General features: G+C 33.2%; 3 protein-coding genes across 3 annotated transcripts; 2 read left to right on the plus strand and 1 right to left on the minus strand.

The window, feature by feature from the left end:
• Positions 1 to 716: 716 nt before the first annotated feature.
• LOC126967400 (uncharacterized) lies at positions 717 to 4183 on the minus strand. Its single transcript, XM_050811849.1, has 4 exons — positions 3992 to 4183; positions 3735 to 3888; positions 2920 to 3071; positions 717 to 894 (listed from the first exon to the last, which is right to left on the minus strand). The coding sequence occupies exons 1-4, from the start codon at positions 4089 to 4091 to the stop codon at positions 755 to 757; spliced, it is 546 nt and encodes a 181-aa protein (XP_050667806.1). The 5' UTR covers positions 4092 to 4183; the 3' UTR covers positions 717 to 754.
• A 141-nt stretch (positions 4184 to 4324) lies between these two features.
• LOC126967362 (mitochondrial import inner membrane translocase subunit Tim22) lies at positions 4325 to 6141 on the plus strand. The gene is made up of 3 exons (XM_050811803.1): positions 4325 to 4700; positions 4940 to 5203; positions 6024 to 6141. The coding sequence occupies exons 1-3, from the start codon at positions 4472 to 4474 to the stop codon at positions 6107 to 6109; spliced, it is 579 nt and encodes a 192-aa protein (XP_050667760.1). The 5' UTR covers positions 4325 to 4471; the 3' UTR covers positions 6110 to 6141.
• A 2586-nt stretch (positions 6142 to 8727) lies between these two features.
• On the plus strand, positions 8728 to 15743 carry LOC126967439 (uncharacterized). The gene is made up of 4 exons (XM_050811905.1): positions 8728 to 9086; positions 9215 to 9307; positions 10225 to 10331; positions 12141 to 15743. The coding sequence occupies exons 1-4, from the start codon at positions 8889 to 8891 to the stop codon at positions 12217 to 12219; spliced, it is 477 nt and encodes a 158-aa protein (XP_050667862.1). The 5' UTR covers positions 8728 to 8888; the 3' UTR covers positions 12220 to 15743.
• Positions 15744 to 19894: the final 4151 nt, after the last annotated feature.

Consider the following 19894-nt stretch of genomic DNA (forward strand, 5'->3'; position numbering starts at 1 on the left):
AAGTGAATCCACAGGATTGAGTGAAAATTATCACCACGAAAGTCACCTTGAAAAATAGAAGTTTCCTAATGGTACAAGAAGTAAGTATGTATTCAAAAGTTCCAAAGAAGAAGAAAAAAATTATAAACAATATATATATATTGTATATGTTCAACAGAAATGTACATTTTCCATATTTGCAATAAAGAAAATTGTATTGAATTGAAATGCGATCTGTCGGCACAGAATTCTCACCTATTTCGGTCACATAATGAGGAGGGGAGATGAGTTTAAAAAAGCTCTTGTTATTTTTTTTTGTGACAATAAGGGACAAGACGAGCATGAAGTTCAGCTGATGGTAGTTGATACGCCCTGTCCATCACAACACAGTACCACTCAGGATTCCTGAGACACTAATACTTACCTAATTCTGAAGGACACTACAATATTTGCGCTCTTCACCTTGAGACATAAGATGTCAAGTCTCATTTGCCCAGTAATTTCACTAGCTACAGCGCACTTCAAACCGAAACACAATAATGCTTAGGTACACATTTCTGCTTCACCTCAACAAAAGGCGCCGTTGTGTTACCCACAATTAAACCCTGTGCAAAGGAGCCTCCCACTGGTGAATGAAATCACATCTCTCATTCTGTAACCTTTGCCCTTAAAATATCTAATAAAAGTTGCCAAAAGTGGAATTTAATACTGTCAATATAATTAAATTATCCATACAATAGTTAATTAAGTAAGACTTTAATCACAACAATAATATTTAATTGATGGCCTCTAACTTATTAGGTCTTGCACTAAACTTATACTTAAAAAGTTTCTCTTTTCTCCTGGACTTCCAGCACTTTGTTTCTTCTTTGGACAGAACATATTCACCACTTACAGCAACACTCTTCAATTTATCTAAAAATAGGATTGACTATTGACTGAAATATGTACAACTGTTGGGATCATAGCTCTTGTGAGATTATACAAATTTAATTTGTACCAAAATTCATGGATGATGCGAGACTCGAACCTGCACCTCTCGGGTTCCGTCCGAGCGCTCTTACTAACTGAGCTAACCATCCCAGTGACGCATCGACTGAAAAGAACAAATGTAAACAGATTTGCAAGAGAGATATCTCCAATCAATTTCCTGATTGGGGTAGAGTAGGTTATCAACTGTAAAGTAGATCCTGCAGATGGAGCCACAACTTGAAAGTTGAATAAGACATACCAAAATTTAAGTTCATGCCTCACTCAGACGGTTGGCTCAGGGTAAGCGCTCTCTAACGGAACCGGAGAGGCGCAAGTCCTGCATCGTCCATGAATCTTGATACAAATAAATATTTGGTAAAAATTAAGTACATTTAATCCCAGAAGTGAGGGATAGCACTTAAAAAAACAAACTCTTGTGAGATTTACCAAAGGTAGGTAGAGGTAGTTTCTGACGGTAAGAAACCTTGATGCTATTTTGTAACCTGGTTTACTGCAAGAGTACCATAGATTTTTTATTGCTAGAGCAATAAAAAACTGGACAAACAAGCATTTAACTTATTCAATTGATTCTTATCACTTTTGAGATTTCAAATATGTCATTTGGACCTTTGAATCTATCTCAACTTCCTGAACTATTTTGAGCAAAAGGCATTGAGTGAAAGATCCAAATAAACCAATCACATAGAATTCCCCGCACATAAAACTGTATTGAAATATCTCAAACTGAAAATTATTAATTTATATTTCCTAAAAATCCATAGACAGACAGATGGTTTGATGGAGTAACAGGCTGCCCAAGGAGAAATACTCTCTCTACATTTCTATGGTATTGTCTGGCACATGACTTCAAAGTCAGTCCAAACAAGATGAGACTGTACATGGTATGCTATGCAGACAATCTCTCCATTCCCATTGAAAATATATTATGCAGCATCATGAGGTCTGCTTCCAAAATTCAAATCAGTCAACTGTTCGGAAATCTCAAACTACTAAAGTTGTTAAATAGAGACCTGAGCCTTACAAATGAAGTGAAACACCTGGGAGTTATCCTTCACGGAAAGTTGTTCTAGATTAAGCATATTGAACACTTGCTGGAAAATGCCAGTATCATGATTTGGCAGTGCAGAAGGCTCCATACAGCAGTTATAATAGCAAACATCTTTCACTGTGATTTGTAGCCTAGGATTGAGCTTATAAACATGTTGCAATCTGGAACCCGTGCTAGTATTTTCTTGTAGGAACTAAATAATTTAACAACTATACCCCATTTTTCAATATGAGTATTTAGCCATCAAGGAATCTGCCACCTTTTGTGCTAAGATGGAAAATTAATACTCACAATGTCAAGATTTCTAACAATATGGAGGTGACTTCTCTGCTTTTCTAATCTACAAGTGTCACTATACCTTGGAATGAATTACCTCTGATTAGGGAGTGACTCTAAAATGGATTAAGAGACACAGTAGTTTATGCAGCAGTTGAATGTCCAAGGTTAATTAATATTCATAATAGTAAATGGGTGGATCTTTGAAGACAAAATGGAGTGACCATATAATCCTGGAATGTATATTAGTGGCCGACCAATGAGTCAAAAATCCTCAAAAATGAGAGGTCACTCCATAACATCTGTGAAAATCCCATGAAGGTTTTGAACTCCTGGAAGCAGCTGGGCTAGTTGGAGTGACCAGCCAATCCTGCACACAATGAATCCAATGAAATAGTTTAATCTCGCAATCACTCTTGTAATTAATGGAGTTTAATAGTGGAAACCGAAGCCCCTCCCCCTCCCACCATACCATAGGTTACTTACTGATCTGATCACTTAGATATCTTTATCTGTTTCCAGCACTCTTCATATTTCAGTTTGCAAGAAACTAAAGAGAACACCACATTGTCAAAAAAACAAACAGAATTCCAAAATCCATATAAATTGTACAGTCAACTAACCTTCTTCATTAATATTATCGCCTTTCTTTATTTGACACAGTTTTTTTGCTTCTCTATTATGATTTTCAGTATAAACATCTATTACTTCATCACAAGTCATAAATTCAGGTGAATCCTTAAACAGTCTAACCCCACCTTTTATTTTGTGTTTTCTGTAATAAATGCATACAAGTTTATTCATTAGTACCTACATAGAACAATTTATCCAAAAACTAATAAACAGACTCTTGATGAAGCTCTGAGTTCCATAAAGTTTTAAAGATTATTTCAGCAAATATTTGAAAATTGAGATCTCTACATTTTAAGTACAGTATAGACTTGATTAACTGGACAATTTGTTGTTATGTGCCATACAGATAATAGAAATCTGTATAAAAGAAAAGCTATTATTGAACATATTCATTAAATTTAGACAGACAACTGTGCATGTATATATGCCCACAATGTTAGCTGTTTATACAAATCCACAAACCAAATTAAATTAAACAAGCTAATAAACAACAAAACATTCATTTTTGTAGGGAGATCTGCCTACACTGTTATTCTTTATCTGTGGGAGGCTTCTTTGCATATGATCACATTTGTTTATATTACCAAGTTTTTTAATTGCTGTTGACAATCCGGTTAATGATGATTCTATATAACAAAGGTCGAGACTGTAATTTACCGTAATTGTAGTGGAGTAAGTGAAATAAAATATGTGCTATTCTCTACCAAGTGTTGAGCATTTGTATTCATATTATATACATTACAACAAGTTACATGATCATTACATAACCGAATAAAGATAAGCCTTATCTAATAATAAAACATACTTAAATTTCTTTTCTTCAATATTTACAAATTCAATCATTTCTTTAATTACACCGGATACCTTGGTTCCGATTTTGTTTTGTAGTACCTGAGGTACTTTAACATCGTTGTAATGACTAGACTCTTCTAAATACCTTTCAGACTTTGGGTTAGGTTCTGGAAATATAGCCATTATGATTAATACAATAGTCAGTAAACGATCGTTTATGTTATACGTTAAATATTATTATTTATTTACAATAAAATATTATTTCTTAACCTTTGTTTGGTATGTTTGAATTTTTTATTGAAGGTAAAAATGTTGTATCAACGATGTCTCTAAATCGAGATAGATCTTCTTCTTCTGAAGAATCAGACATTATAAAATTAAAAGATAATAAAACAGAATTTATATTAATTGAGAATAGTAAACAAAAACAATACCAATCAGGGGCATAGACTGTTTTTTTTTAAATATATTTAGTGGCACGGTTGACGGTAAACCAAAGAGTATAATAATTTAAAGGGAACGGTACATTAAGATACTACAGTCTAGAACCTTTATCCCCCACGGCCAAAACATATCTTTTTTTATATTGGTTTTTTATTGAGGTTATTATTTTATGTCAGTAGTATTCAATATTATTTGATAAGTTGTTATTGCTTTGGTTAATTAATGCTGAAACGAAAGTCAACAATTAAAGAGATTAAGTATTTAATATAATGAAAAGTTTACTGTTTCACAAAAACTAAATTTACTATGGCAGAATATAAAAAACCGCCAGTTGATCCAGATTTGATAACATTCACACAGAAAAATGACTACGATTCCCTTGCTAAATATCTTATTGGAAATATTTATCGATATCGCGAAAATATTATTATACCCAGAGTTTTAGGGCCAGTTGTAATAAAATCGAATGAAGAAAAAATGATAGAAGCTACAGTGGAAAGTTGTCCATTTAAATCGTTGACCAGTTGTATAATAGGTAAGCAAAACTAAGTTAACACAGCTTTACAATCACATACAGCTCAGAATAATTTTTGACGTCTGTAACAATAAAATCAAAGATTATGATTATTTGCTTGCACTTAGCTAAGTTTTATGTTACTAAAGTCTGAGCAAAGTTTAAGAACACTATATATCTCAGCCTAAGAGTTCAGATGAATATATGTATTGATTTGAACTGGAATTTGACTGTGTTTTAATTGATGATTGTGGTTTAAGGCTATGGTCTTGGTGCTGCGGTGGGTTTATTTACTTCATCACTCATGCCAAATATGACTGATCCAATGGCTCAACAGAATCAAACTGCAAGGCAAATATTACGAGAAATGAAAAATTCAATGTTAAGTTATGCAAAGAATTTTGCAATACTTGGAGCTGTATTTTCTGGGATTGAATGTTGTATTGAGACCTCAAGAGGGAAATCTGATTGGAAAAATGGAACATATGCAGGAGGTGTAACCGGAGGTTTAATTGGTTTAAGAGGTAATTAATGGTAGTTTTCCAACTACAGAGCATAATGTAACTCAGTGCCACACAATGCAGAATTGTGCTGATGCTTAATTGGAACATGAATTAGTTTACAAATGCATCAGGAGAGTGTGCTAAGTTTTAAATGTGAAATATAAAAAAGTAATCAAAGTTTCCACCTTCATCCATGCTTATTTTCTTTAATAGTATGAATTAACCTATTTTTTCCAAATAAAACTATGTCAAAACAGATGTTTTAAAAAAATTTCAATAATATATTTCAATATTACTAATATTAATAGTTAAATAAAATTATGATCAATGCCAACTTAAAGAAAAAACATTTGTTAATTTTCTGCCACTGAGTTCTCCATCTGGATGTGGCGGTCCTCCACTGTGCACTTTTCAAGGAGCTTTCTTCCATGTACTACAAAGCTGTGGAAAGAGCTTCCTTGTGTAGTGTTTCCGAGACAATATGACATGGGTACCTTAAAAAAAAGTGTGTACACCTTCCTTAAAGGCTGGCAACACTCCTTTAATTCCTCTGCTGTTGCAAGAGAATGTGGAGGCGGTGATCACTTAACACCAGGTGATCCTTATGCTTCTTTGTCCTCCTTTTAACCTAAAAAACAAAAGATTTGGTATAAACTACCAATATTCACATTTATTATATGCTTAATAATTGCTTGAGAAACAGTAAACAACAAACATGAACCTCTCCAGATAAGTGTAATATGTATGAAATTCATTGATAAAGCAGAAACATTTTGTGGCTTGGAAGAACTTAACTAAATCCATAAAAATAATTTATTTACCAATCTTCTTTTACTTTCAGGTGGTTTGAAAGCTGGAGTATTTGGAGCAGCTGGTTTTGCAGCATTTTCAACTATCATTGATTATTATATGCAGCATAGAGGATAAGACCTATTTAAATAAATTATTTAGTGTTATAATATTGAGATTCAGTTATTATTCAATTGTATTATGGTGAATGTACACATCTTCACAGAATTTTATTCCATAGATTATTGATATTGGGAAGAAAATTAATGAAAAATCTGGACTGTTGAGAACTCTCTCATACCCAGATAGTGAGTTTGTGGTGTGTAGTGCTATATTGAAAGTAGGCAGCAGGAGTCTTGTGGGGACTAATTCCCAACAATTTGAATAATAGTGGCACACCTTTTAGATGTGCCACACATAGTGTAAACACCTTTATGATGGTTTTCTTAAGGGGGCTGTGTGAAATAACTTATGTCAGATACATATACAAAGAAACTCTGTGAATGGCTGGATCACTTGGTGTTAAGTTGAGATGTCGTTTGAATGTGTACATCTTCTATCACATTAATAACATGGTGTGTTCCAAACTGGTATTTTATGATTTTGCTGACAAATTCACCTTCACTGAAAGCTAAATCTTTATATATCAGAGAGAAAATCAAGAAATCTGATAATAAACTGAAACTGACAAAAATAGGATTAATTTTGTCATAATAACTCTTTATATTAATGACAACTAAATAATCTCACTTTTGCCGATTTTTCTCTAACTTCTTTTCAAATATATATACTAATAAAAAAAAACACAAAGTGCCTTTCATCATCACCAAATTCAGCTGAACTTCTTTTAAAGAAGACTATTAAACCTAATTTAACCACATTTAGCTTTAAATATAGTAAAAGCTATTAATAATATTCGAATGAATGGGAACTGTCTGTTAAGGCTGTTTTGTCTAATACAGAACATTGCTCTGTTTTTAACATAAATCTAATTTATGTGTAAGAGATGGTTCCTTTCCCGATTTAATGAAGATAAGCAAGGTAGTCCCCATATTAGAGACTGGCATGCTACTTATTAGAGGCCCATATCTATACTTACCAGAATATATTTTAAAAAAAATCATGCTCAAGCAACGGTTGGCACACTTTAACATAAATGAAACATTACATAAAAAGCAGTTCAGATTTACAAAAGGCGGGTCCACTCAAAGTGCTAGATCTAATAAAAATGGGAGTACCTCAAGGTTCTACTGGCGCCTATCCTATTTCTAGTTTTTATCAATGATCTTAGTAGATAAAATGTCAGATATAATTTTATTTTTCCGATGATACATCAACTATATTAAAAGAAAAAGAGATCATTGAAACTAATAATGCCCTCAACGTTATTTCTAACTGGTTTTCCGCAAATAATCTTTTGTTGAATGGAGGAAAATTAAATGTATTAAATTAATTAATTAACTCTTTACCAAATGTTACATTTACCGAACAAATAGTTAAACAAATAATATAACCCTCGACTATAATAGACTTAGAGCTTCTGAGTTTTCTCAGGAGTAACATTAGATTCTTAATTGTAATGGGGCCTCCATATCGAGAAATTATCATCGAAATTTAAAAAAAACGTAGTACCAGGTGGATTATCGTGTCTAATTGAAAGATAGATCTGCGACGGGAACGTTTTTGTGCGATAATTTTTAATGATTTCAAATGTGGCCTTAAACCAGACGATTAATTGATGGCACTGCTAAGGCAACCATCTACCGCTGACATAACGAACTTAATCGCGGTCGTCATTGGGGGATGAAGAAAGAAATGGTAGCTATGACGGCTGCTACCGAGGACAAGATACTTAGTAGCAATGAAAAATTACTTTCAAGAAAAGAGACGAATTACATACGAAGAATTTCAGTATACATTCCAGATTGGATCGGGAAGCGTTCACAAGATTGTGCACATGTACAATAAGGATAGTTTCGCGATGGGTGTTGTAAAACCACACCGAAGCTTAGAAACTTACCTGTGTCATTATCAATAAACTTGACGCAAGCTTTCTTTTCTTTAGACTTTCTGGACACCACGCCGGTCAAACCTAGGGTGATTTCCTTCCCTAAAATCATTGAAAAGTCGATATGATATCCAGTTTTTGTCGCTGGAAGATGCGTTAATACCGTTAATAAGAAGGCCGTAGAATAGATGTCTACGGTAGACTGGAAAGTGTTTCGAAAACTGACTTGATATTTGTCGATATGTCGATGCTAGAATACCTGTGGCAAGAAGGCTGAAGAAGTCTGAACGCTTATTGACGGACCTATCCGTGTCCATTAATTAGACAATGTATCGTAGTTGAGGTACTGTAATTAATATAAGCCTCGGGAAGACCTTCTCGCCCCCCGGGGTTGACAAGACGTAATATGGAACTTGTTCATGTAATATGGAACATGAACTTACCCTAGTCCAGACACTAAAAATACACTAAAACTAATATGCAATTTTGTATATAAACACAAGAAACAAAAGAAAATGATTTTTAAATTTTTGTGTCAGACAACACTTACCATCAATTTGATGATTCCCGCGGTTATCCTTGTTGAAATGACATTGATGTTTCCCCCGGTTTTCCTTGTTGAAATGACAAGTCTGTAGACACTTGACAGTGACACATTGACTTTTGATAGATAGTTAGCACTTACAAAAAAAAAACGTTACTTCTTATAAACCTTCAAAGTTCACTTCGTACTGCTCGTGGACTCAAGCATTTTAAATGTTGTACTTAGCTGAAAATTCGTTATTGATTTTTATTAAGATTTAATAAGAATTATGAATTAAACTGTGTTCGATTACCAAAACAGTGTTAGTTTAGATCCTACCTGATTAGACCTTATTACTTAAAAAGAAATTCGTCAAATTCTAAACAATGAAGGATCCTTTTGTTAACGAATCTTTTATCGATTCGCCAGCAAAAGACAGTCTGAGTAATATTGATGGCTGTTATAGAAAAAACTTCTTCAATAACAAATCTTTCATGAATTCACGCCGTGCCTTACAAACTGGTGCCGAAAAAATATCGAAAACATTCAAGAGTGTAAGAAACACTTTCGACAATTTAACACAGGTAACTGATGTTTATATGTACTTGGAGTAATTGATAAAACATAGCAATTATATTTTTAGCTATTATATATTAATTGTATTATTTTTATGAGAACATAATAAACGGCACTTATCAATAAAATTCAATAGCATTTCAGAGTTGGTGGTCGACGAAGGCACCGGCTTACTGAAACTACTTCTCCATGTCGAACGCCTGCAACACCAGTTAAAAAAATTAGACAGGTATATAATTTTAAATGTTTTACCTTTATAAGCTTTGAATATTAGTAATGTGAAATTTGATGACTGATTTCGACATCAGTTTATAGTTGTTATTGGTGTTTTGCAGTGGGGTTGTAGACATTATTGAAATATGTAACTAAATTTTATGATTGTTTTATCCACAAAAATTATCACCTTGCCTTGAAATAAGGAAGTGCCCACTGCAATACTAGTAATAAGTATAGCATCTCTGAGTTTAGTGTCCTCTTGGCAAAGGCCTCTTCTAACAGTTCTTATTGATGTAGTACATACTATATAAAGAAAATAAGGAAAATAATAAATGTACTAAAATTTTTACTAAAACTATAAATTAAATGTTTATTAAACAGCTCTGTCGTAATATTATCAACTTTAAACTATCTGGCTACCTGGGATCTTAGAAATAACTTATGTACATACATTTTTTGTATCAAAAATTGTATAAAAAAAACTGTCAAGTTTCTTGTCAAGTCTGAGGTCTGATTCCCACTCTTCTTCTTCAACACCAGTAATCATCCAGTTGTTGTATTTTGTAAGTAAGGAGTGTTTTCAGCAAAAAGTATTTAAGTACAAAAAATATTATTAACCAACTTTGAAGTGTTTTCAAAGTGACTTCAAAGTTTAGTCTGCCTCCTGATACTAGACAACCAAAAAAAACAGGCCAGGATTATTATTTTAGTGTGTGTGATAAGCTAAATCTTACACTCGCGATTTGTATGTCACTTTGTGTTAGTGTGTGTGCACAAAATAGAGGTTAAATGTCAATCTTAATTTTTTCAATATTTTCACAGTCTATTTAGATGTATAAATAATCGATGTATAAATAATTTTATATACAAATTAAATTACAAAACTTGTGTCTTTCTTTTTTTAAGTGAAGTCTTATAAAAAATATTCAGATTGTAGGAAGAAGTCCAACCAAGTTGTACAGCCCCTTCGGCATTGAGACACCCAGGAACAGAGACTTCAGAATCTCGCCGTACATGCCAAACACTCCTGAACATGAGTAAGTATAGCTTGACCTTTTATATAAAGATCATTCCTATACTTTGTCACATCACGACGACCTGTATAGCCGAGTGGTTAGCGATCCTACCTACTAAGCTAGAGGTCCCGGGTTCGAATCCCGGTAGGTGCAAGCATTTATATGATGAATATGGATGTTTGCTTCCGAGTCATGGACGATTAAATGTATTTATGTATGTTTGTATGAATTTAAGTAAGTATATTGTATTAAATATATCATTGTCTTGTAACCCATAACACAGGCTATGTATGCTTAACTTGGGGCAAGATAATTTGTGTAAAAAGTGTGTCAATATTATTATTATTATCACAACAATACTTAGAACATACAAGATGTTCATAGTATTTGCAATTAGTCTATTTTACCACACACAAGTTTGCCTAGTGAACTAGTAACCCTTTACTAATAGGTTAAGAAAAACTCTTTTCGCATGTAGTATGTTTAAACTTGTAGTAAAATGTCTTTGGCTGTACAAATGGTACAGCCAAAGACATTGGCATTGACATCTGGCTGGCTTGGATGAGATTAAAAAGTTAACATTTCCAAAAAGAAACAATTTAGTACAATGTTTGTTCCGGTTATACTTAATTTGCTTTTAAACTGTCAAAATGAGGGAATGTAATGAAAAATTTAAATACATTTTAATGTTTTATTACAAGGAAAGAATTCAATGATTGTGGGGAAAAAATTGTGACATATACTATTTTTACCTAATGCACCGTTATAAGAGTAGCATAAAATTGGTTTAAGTGTTTAAGGAAATACGGAAATGACCGTTAACATCTTGTAAAAAGCTTACATGCCAAGCAATACACTATCCATGCAGTACACATACATTTCTAGACTGAAGATAAGTCCGGAACAAGATAGTGTAATGAATTCGTTAACACTTTCTTCCTACACATGATTGGGATAGCATTGAAGAACAGGCAGTCAAATGATCTTTATCATTGCTGAGACCAGATATTACGATAACAACTTCATGCTATCACACTAAGCAAGTGAAAATAATTTCAACCTTAGACATTTGGAAGTCTCCAGGATCACACTAGATTTCCAATTAGTAACTAATCAAAAATCTCCTTCAAGAATGTATCGTTTCACTAGTAAAAATATTTGGTGCATATCTCTTTCTTTGTTATTCTCCATCTCCATGGAAAACGGTGAAATTAATAGTTATCCCCTAATCCGGGCAAAGATCTATTAGACCCATTACCATATTGTGCCATTAGTATCTTGCCATGCATGGGGAAAGACCTGTTGTCTTCTCTGTACTGTATTAATAGGCCAAATTCCATACCCACAAAACAATACCTAAAACCATGAATATACTATTAGGGTCTACTTACACTGGTTACGGCTAGATGACCAAATGGAAATTGACTAAAAAACAGTTTGGACCTAATGGAAAAAAACTAGGTACACAAAAAGCTCAAGATTTGAGTGTTACACGAGCTCTGTGAAAGAAACTCGTTTTTCGAAACGTAATGAAACCGAACCGGTTTTGATGATATTGATAACTGGTGATGAAAGGTGCATCACGTCCGATAAGAGCGCCCGAAGAAGGTCGTGTTCGAAAATCGGTTCGGTCAACCCACAATAAGGTGATGATGTGTTTAGGCACAACCTTCGAATCTACTCTACGGCCAACGTCTGATGAGACAAGAGCAAGAAGTTGATCAATAAAATTGATGTGGTCTTTTACATTAAAATACGTACGTTGGTCCAGGTTATGGTCAAACTACGCGCCGGTAACTGCATTATTGTAACCAAGATGTTTTGTTTCAGTATATCACCAAAAAGGCGAAAGGGCCCTCGATCGTGGCACCTCTTGGCCAAAAAGAGGCCTCGCGCTCTTTTTCAATGAATAATCTTTTATTGAAGTATTTCATTGCACAAAAATATGCCCCACCGCTTACTGTAAGCTTTGTATTTATTCATATTTATACCAGTTGGTGCTAATGTGACTAAGATGGATGTTGTAAAAAGTTAACTGTTAAAATGTTTATGCGACATTAACATTTGTATTTTCAAAATAACTAGCTTAAATTACAGTAAAGTGATTTTTTTTAAATGGCTTAACTCACGGTTTGTCGGATACTAATTTCGGACCATTCGGAGGTCCTTCATTCACTCACCCTGAGTGCAGTGAGTTCGTATTAATAGTAGGTAAATGTCCCGTCTAAAACTGCGGATTTGCGCACGGAAGCACTGAAACTATTGTGTCACTATGGGTGTTCACGGGTTCACAAAATGTATTAACTATTAACAATGTCCTCTACGTAATCATCAGCACTATGGGTCTTGTTCCGAGATGCTATTAACAGCACGGGATTCCTCGTAAAATAAAACCGTTTTAATCAAATAAAGTTTATAATGTCTCACAAAAGTTTTAGTAAAGTGATTGCCTAAACCTGCGGTTAAACTTATTCAAGATATTGCAAAATTTCCCGTTAGTGCTATTGTTGAAAAGCATTTTGGTATTTCTTATATTATCTTTGTCCTTTACTAGAAAAGGCAATGATTTGTAATCCGAAATATGGCCAATTAATTTTTTCGGTTTGCCAAAAAAATATTACTGTAAGAGTTAATTTTTTTACAACATATATTGAGAGAATGGCTTGTGGTTGCTTGTTATTATACTAAGTACTGTATTCGTATTGTGTCTGTATTATCAATAATATTTTTGAGATATTTGCTGTATTTTTGACAGTACTGTGTCTGTACCTGTTAAAACTAAGTTCTGACCTCATCAACACCTTTCACGATTGCTCTCCAAGAACCGTTTTCTTAGGTCCATATCTATTTAAGAAAGAGTCCCAATACCCATGGTCAACTGTATTGTCTCTTTTGAGTACATTAACGAAGACAATGTTATATTATGTATACTTGAGTATGGATTTAAGTGCTGAGACATCTTCCGGAATATAGACTTAAAAGTAGTCTGTAGGCATCATATAACGGAGGTTATTTACGTTGCTTTTGTTGCTGAGATTTGTTCACGTAGCTCAATTAACTATGGTAAGGTAAATTAATAATTATTTGCTGTATTGAGCAATAAATGAGCTAATAATTATATTCATGTTATTTAGAGGCTAATTTGCTCTAAATGTATCGTCAATAATCTGTAGAAAGTGAATATATTTATATTATTATTATTATGTGCATTTATAGGTACTTTTTACTTCAGTATAAATAACTTGCAGTCATTATATTAGGTATGTAATGTAATTTGCATTACTTACTGCATTTTTAATACTTTCAGTATTCAGTGTTCAAATCAGTATTAGAAAAAAATCTGCTGATCTTAGTTGCGTGTTGATGTTGGCGGAAAACTGATCCAAAAGTGTATGATTTATATTTAATTTTCTATAGTTATGTCCTAAGGAAATGTTAAAAGAATTTCTTAAGTAATAAGCAAACATTTTTTGCTAATTTATACTGTAGGTATAAAGTATATAAAACTAAAAATGAAATAATTTTTTTTGATATAATAATCGACGTACAGATCAATATTGAAGGTCCAACTTACATTAAGTAGGTATTTGATATAACAGTGACTTGTCCAATAATTGAATGGATGGTATAGTTGTTGAAAATCACGATTGCGCGGGACTACTTCGCTGTATTGAAGTAATAATACTCATTTTATTAGCAGAAAATACTTTTAGTCAATAAAAAAAGTTTCTTAACAATATTAAATAAAATACAATTATGAATAAATAATCATTCTATTATCATTTATACAATAGTAACTTTCCTCACACTTCAGTGTCGAATCTTTTCAAAATCGAAATATAAGAAGAGCGTTTTGGACATTTTATGGCGTGGGAAAACACCCAACAGATGTTGTCAATATCGTTTTGTGGCTTAAAAAGGCAGCTTAATTATTTTTTAATACATGTCATGTTTTGCTTACATTGCTAGCAGCAAAACCCAGATATTTTCGATGCAGTTTAACCAGGATTGAATATGGGTTTTCCTACTTTATAATCATGATTATTGGCCACAATGAATAATCAGCGGTAACGTTGTGAAAACGATTTATGCTATATAACGCCCACTCCTACTTCATGCAAAGGTTGCACTCTCGTGAACTTTAACAACTATACCTAGATTCTTATCCTAAATGTAGTTCTCGCTACTGCCTTACTATTAATATTTGTAAAAGTATTAACTATTAACCATATCTGTATTAAATGCGCCAAAATGTGTAACGTTATGTATTCCAAATGTAGAATAAGTTTTTATTACGCTTTATCGACAATATTGTAAGTCGGCAGTTTTAGGTTAGGATTTTTATAATGTTTGTGACGTTCGCTCAAAATCGGTGTTGCCAGCTACTGGTTACATATTTAAATGTTAGGTAAATGTAAGACTGATTTTCATCAGAAGTATTAGACAGAGGCTTGCTTAATTTTTTTAAACATTTTTATTTTGCATTATAATCTAAAAAAGGAATGTCTTTTCTACGGGTTCGTAATGAATAATTTTAAAATGTGTGTATAACGAATGATAAAAATAAAGGGAGTTGTATGTATCTATAACATTTTTGGCTAAAATAAAATAGCAGTAGTAGGTACTTACCAACTTAGCTGTAGAGAGATACCTATGAATCAAAATTTCTGGAAATAAATTCATTCGACTTAACAGTTAAATCTCATTTGGGATGGGGAGCAAAATCACGAAGCAAGGAAACTACAAGATTCTAATTTCAAATGTAAAATAAAAAAGTATTAACTACTTTCATAATATATCATTTATATATTAAATATATTGAAGAAAATCAACAATCATCTGGTAATAAAAGGATTTGTCTGCTTTATGATTTTTAGAGCATACCTAGGTATATATGGAACAGATTGTTCAGAAGAAAATGGCATGCTTTTAATTATATATGAATATATTTATTCTTTGTACTGGTGCAAAATAAGTTTACATATACATGACGAATCTTTTTATAACACGACTACGACTAACGGCCATTCCCAATACACTATCTACAGATAGAGATAAATTACTACTTTCACTAATTAGCTGTCATTCTTATCGCCTTATATTGGGACGCGTGAATTGCAATTTCCATACAAACTGCTATCGGTGGTAAGCTATACGTCGTCCCATTGACAGACAGCGTGTAACGATAAGGTGAGTTACCGTCGATAAGTTTATTGGGACAGAAAAGTCAACGATAGTTTCGATTTTTGTTTCAAGTCGATAGACTGAATATTGGGAACGGCCGTTACTAACAATAATTTTTAATAAGTTATAATTTATAACAGGTACCTAGTATGTAGGTATGGTTTTTATCGGACGAATAATCAGTCTGAGATTATATTCCTTATTTTATTTATCAAATATTTAATGCTCTCAATAAACGAATAAAATAAACTGTTTTGTTTTCTTGTTTTTCTATGAATAGGCAATCAAAAATTGTTTTTTATACTAGCTTCTGCACGCGACTACGTCGAAGAGAACTTTAGATTTCCTTTATTTCTTAGTGTAAATACGTTAAACTTAATCCAAATAGGTTTAGCCTTTTGTTACGTAATATATGGCGTGGAAAGATATGGCGGTACGTCATTCTCTGCAGACGCTATTTCGTAGTATTAGAAAAATAAGATGGAAGTTTCTAGTACATATACTATACTCGATCAGAGTCCAGAATATCGCCTGGTGATTGAACTGCTGTAGTACGTTACAAATTACTTCCTCCTCCCTCGATATTGAGGTGTCTACCCCTGGTATAAAACAGTATGGTCGCTCGGTTGAGATATATTTGGGGACACAAATCTGCGTTACCAATAATGGCAAAATTCCAATGAAGCGGAGTGTCACCGTATTACATCGTTCGTTCTCGACATAAATCGCAACTGCGTCCTCCCCAGATTTACAGGGAAAACTGAGACAAACCGCTGGTTTCTTGAACTACATGGGCATCTATAATGTATTAATACCAAACTCAGTGCTTCATCTTCATAGCGAGGGTTCTTCACGGCGGTTTCCCAAGCGAATGTGGAACGAATCTGACAACTCGAGACTGTCTGAAGACCTAGCTTTCAAATACTAAGGAGCTCGCACTGTTTAGTACAAATTTTGTAGACATGAATAAAACAACATATTAATAACACAGTTTTAATTGTCTTCGCGTGAGTTTTGTGAAAAAATAACAAATTCTTATAGCTGCTACTTATGTACAACTTAAATATATAACATTATTTGGATTCCTTAACACATTTATTTCTATTTTGTTTGCATAAACCTAGGCCCTGGTACAGATTGGTCGAAGCAGACGACTACAGACGAAGCGTATCTGCCTTGCGATTGAATAACAGATACTAATGAATATAAATTAAACGATATAATTGATTATAGAAAAAAAATACACTGACTTCAAACCAAGGAACTAAAACCTATGCTTGTGACTGAGAAAAAGATATAGCCGTAAATGCAGTAGGTATCTCTATTCGTAGTAAAGGCGATCAAAGCAGTGTAAGAAAACAATCATCTCAGGAAACCATGTCGCGTATTTTAAAGATTACAAGACTAAAAAAAATCAAATAAAGAAGTATGCAAAGGGACGTCACAAAAAAAATTACTTAATCAGTAAAGCTTGATTAGAGGCTGGGTATTGCTTTTATTTTGTTTTTCAATATAAAGGTATTTTATAGGATTTACGAAATAATTCTTGATGTTATGATAATTGACAAATTAATAAAATCATTATTTTATTTATTATATACAGAACAACGTCTGTCGGGTCAACTAGTTTATAATAAATTCGTATAATACACTTATCGATTTACAATGTGTAACTTAATAAATCCACTGTACGTACTCGATTGAGTTGTTTTTATGACTTACGTACATTTTTTTATATTTTACTTAAGTCGAATCAAATACACCACTACAACAATTACCTATATAGTAACATCACTGCATAGAATGCGGTAAATTTAAAAACATTGCTTTGATTGAGTTCAAATTATACCTATAACTTTGACAACTTGAAAATTGTTAGTTGGATTTTACATTAGCTTCAAGAGACCACTTGATAGCCCCAGGCGTTCCTGAAAAAAACATTGCGTGCGTACAAAGTACACATGTCAGAAGTGAAACCTGCATGGTGCATGAACCTCTAAACTGCATATGAATTCCTGGTATGTGTTGCTAGGATGACAATCTCTTCTTTAACTATGATCGCCTGGTACCAAATGTTAAATATTATGAATTGATGTGACTGCTCTTTTTTCTGTCGCTTTTTCGTTTCATCGACTTTCAAATCACAACAATGATAAAGTTTTCACTTCAATAGTATGCATATCATTCTTTGCCGGCTTCATCCAACACATTTTTGTATTTGTGTCTCTTACCTGTCGTTTTTTCCGTTGCATCCGGTTTGAAATCACAACGATTCTAAAGAAAATTCCCTTCAAAAAGAGTACCTACCTACTTACGGGATTCTGAGTTTTGGGGGACGTTCGGGGAGCGCCCCTAGTGTACAATCAGTGTGTAACCAATGTTGTCTGCTGTACCTACCTATCTATACCTGGGTCCTATAGCTTATTTAAAATAGAAATATAATAAAGTACAGATTATCACTTCAAATCACAAATCTCATCTTATGGCTAAGTCAGTTAGTTACACAAACTTATTGAATAATATTCACAATAATCAAGAAGTGGTACGTTATAGGTACACAAAAAGATATATAAAAATAAATACTTTTGTTTTCGATTCGTCACTATGAGGGTACAGCATTTAAACTTGTTAAAGTGGTAACTTGAGTTAGCTATTTTCTTAAATCTACGCTTTACATAAGGACTAGTCGCTTTTGAAATTTCTCATTGACGTACAGATCAATTTTTTCCATTCGGTTGCGATTACCACCCACAGACAAACAAGAGAATTTTAATAAAAAAAAGTGATCCGCAGACAACAGATTGTCTTACCTCCTAAAAATGCATGAAAAAAAAGTTTTACGAGAAATCACCGATTTTCTTTAACAAAAACTTACAATAATAGGTGGAAAACAGTCAAAAAATACCTAAATTAAATGTTAAACTTAAATCATAACCTAACAGTAGTTTTTTTTTTAATTATATTGGACACAGACCAATGGTGTAAATCGGTGCAAATCCAAGTATATTTACGGTTTCTAAGAGTTAACAAAAAAAAGCATAAGTCGCCGTATTCACAAAAACACAATTTCAAGTACCTACATGAATTTAACTTAAGAATACTTTTTGTTTTTGTAAACGGTACGCATCGCAAATTATGTTCAGTCCAATGACAATCCTATGATAAAGCAAGAGATATGTTGGCACCTTTTGTATAAAAAACACATATATATAATAACATCAGATATAATTAAAGACCTCCATTTGCAACTATTTGTTCATCAAAAACGAACTGATTTTATTTGTCTCCAAAAAAAATATGTCGGATTTCTGATATGACCTATCGGTAAGTCCTTGGAGCTGTTCTAGCGATACAGTCTTATTCTACTCGGCCGTAGCCAACTTCAATCTATTATGGGCCTTATTTATATTGGGAATAAGGAAAAGTACCAACGAGCCAAGCGAGGTAAATTCGATGGTTGAAACAAAATTGCAGTGTTTATTTCAATCAAGCAAAGAAATGTGAGCAGTTCATGGTAAAGATTAAAGCCGAAAAAACCCGCTTTATTTTTAACTATCAGTACTTATATGTTGTTTTCGATGAAATCTGAACCGAACCAAACTCTCATCAAACAACCCTTGAAGTTATATTCTTTCAAATAAAAAAAGAATCATCGATATCGGTTGCCTTGATATTGAGTTATTCCTCCATTTGTCGCGCACATACTAAGCGCAAATTTAAGTTTTATTTCATTTTATGGTTTTGTCATGGATGCCGTGTTGTCAGAACTGGACATAATTATTGCTATACATTTAAATGCAACCACCACACGGGAAGCACTAGCTTTCAAATTAAAAAAGGATCATCGAAATCGGTTCACCCAGTCGTAAGTTCTGAGATTACAACGCGACAATATGCGGGTGTTGAGAACCTCCTCCTTTTTTGAAGCCGGTTAATAAAGCGAGGTCTTATAGGTTGAATTGTCTGTGATGTCCACTCTAGATTGACAAAGGCTAGGGTCGGCGCAAAATACAAAGACTGTTTCTGTTCGGGATGACTAACTAACTTAACGGTAATAGGAACTGAGATTCACATATTGTACGTATACTGGCACAAAATAATATAAAAAGCACTTAATTACAGAATATATGAGCGGAATAAGCCAGGTAAGTGCGCTCTTTGGCAAAGACCTGTTCCAGTGGAGGTCGGTAAGCTCGGCCTACGTGAGGTTGTGAAACTTCGACACGTCGAAGTTTTTCTAAGGTATTTGTTTATGCTTTTAAGTTACATATTCACATTTTTGTGTTTGGCTATTTCATAATCACTAGTTTAATAAATAATATTTTCATGAGTATTTCTTTTCTTTAACTTTGTCGCGTAAAATACTACAAATATTGATTACACGTTTCATAAACTCCGCA

The sequence above is a fragment of the Leptidea sinapis genome, chromosome 1 (genome assembly GCF_905404315.1).
Source record: "Leptidea sinapis chromosome 1, ilLepSina1.1, whole genome shotgun sequence".
Lineage (NCBI taxonomy): Eukaryota > Metazoa > Arthropoda > Insecta > Lepidoptera > Pieridae > Leptidea > Leptidea sinapis.

What these genes read in the sequence shown, in the direction of transcription:
- LOC126967400 (XM_050811849.1), bottom strand. Translation starts at nt 4,091, where the DNA reads ATGTCTGATTCTTCAGAAGAAGAAGATCTATCTCGATTTAGAGACATC. An exon ending in TTCAAACATACCAAACAAAG is followed by an intron (nt 3,889 to 3,991) that starts GTTAAGAAATAA and finishes CTATATTTCCAG; the next exon opens with AACCTAACCCAAAGTCTGAA. An exon ending in CGATAATATTAATGAAGAAG is followed by an intron (nt 895 to 2,919) that starts GTTAGTTGACTG and finishes TCCTATTTTTAG; the next exon opens with ATAAATTGAAGAGTGTTGCT.
- LOC126967362 (XM_050811803.1), top strand. Translation starts at nt 4,472, where the DNA reads ATGGCAGAATATAAAAAACCGCCAGTTGATCCAGATTTGATAACATTC. An exon ending in GTTGACCAGTTGTATAATAG is followed by an intron (nt 4,701 to 4,939) that starts GTAAGCAAAACT and finishes TTGTGGTTTAAG; the next exon opens with GCTATGGTCTTGGTGCTGCG. An exon ending in AGGTTTAATTGGTTTAAGAG is followed by an intron (nt 5,204 to 6,023) that starts GTAATTAATGGT and finishes TTTTACTTTCAG; the next exon opens with GTGGTTTGAAAGCTGGAGTA.
- LOC126967439 (XM_050811905.1), top strand. Translation starts at nt 8,889, where the DNA reads ATGAAGGATCCTTTTGTTAACGAATCTTTTATCGATTCGCCAGCAAAA. An exon ending in CAGTTAAAAAAATTAGACAG is followed by an intron (nt 9,308 to 10,224) that starts GTATATAATTTT and finishes AAAAATATTCAG; the next exon opens with ATTGTAGGAAGAAGTCCAAC. An exon ending in CCAAACACTCCTGAACATGA is followed by an intron (nt 10,332 to 12,140) that starts GTAAGTATAGCT and finishes GTTTTGTTTCAG; the next exon opens with TATATCACCAAAAAGGCGAA.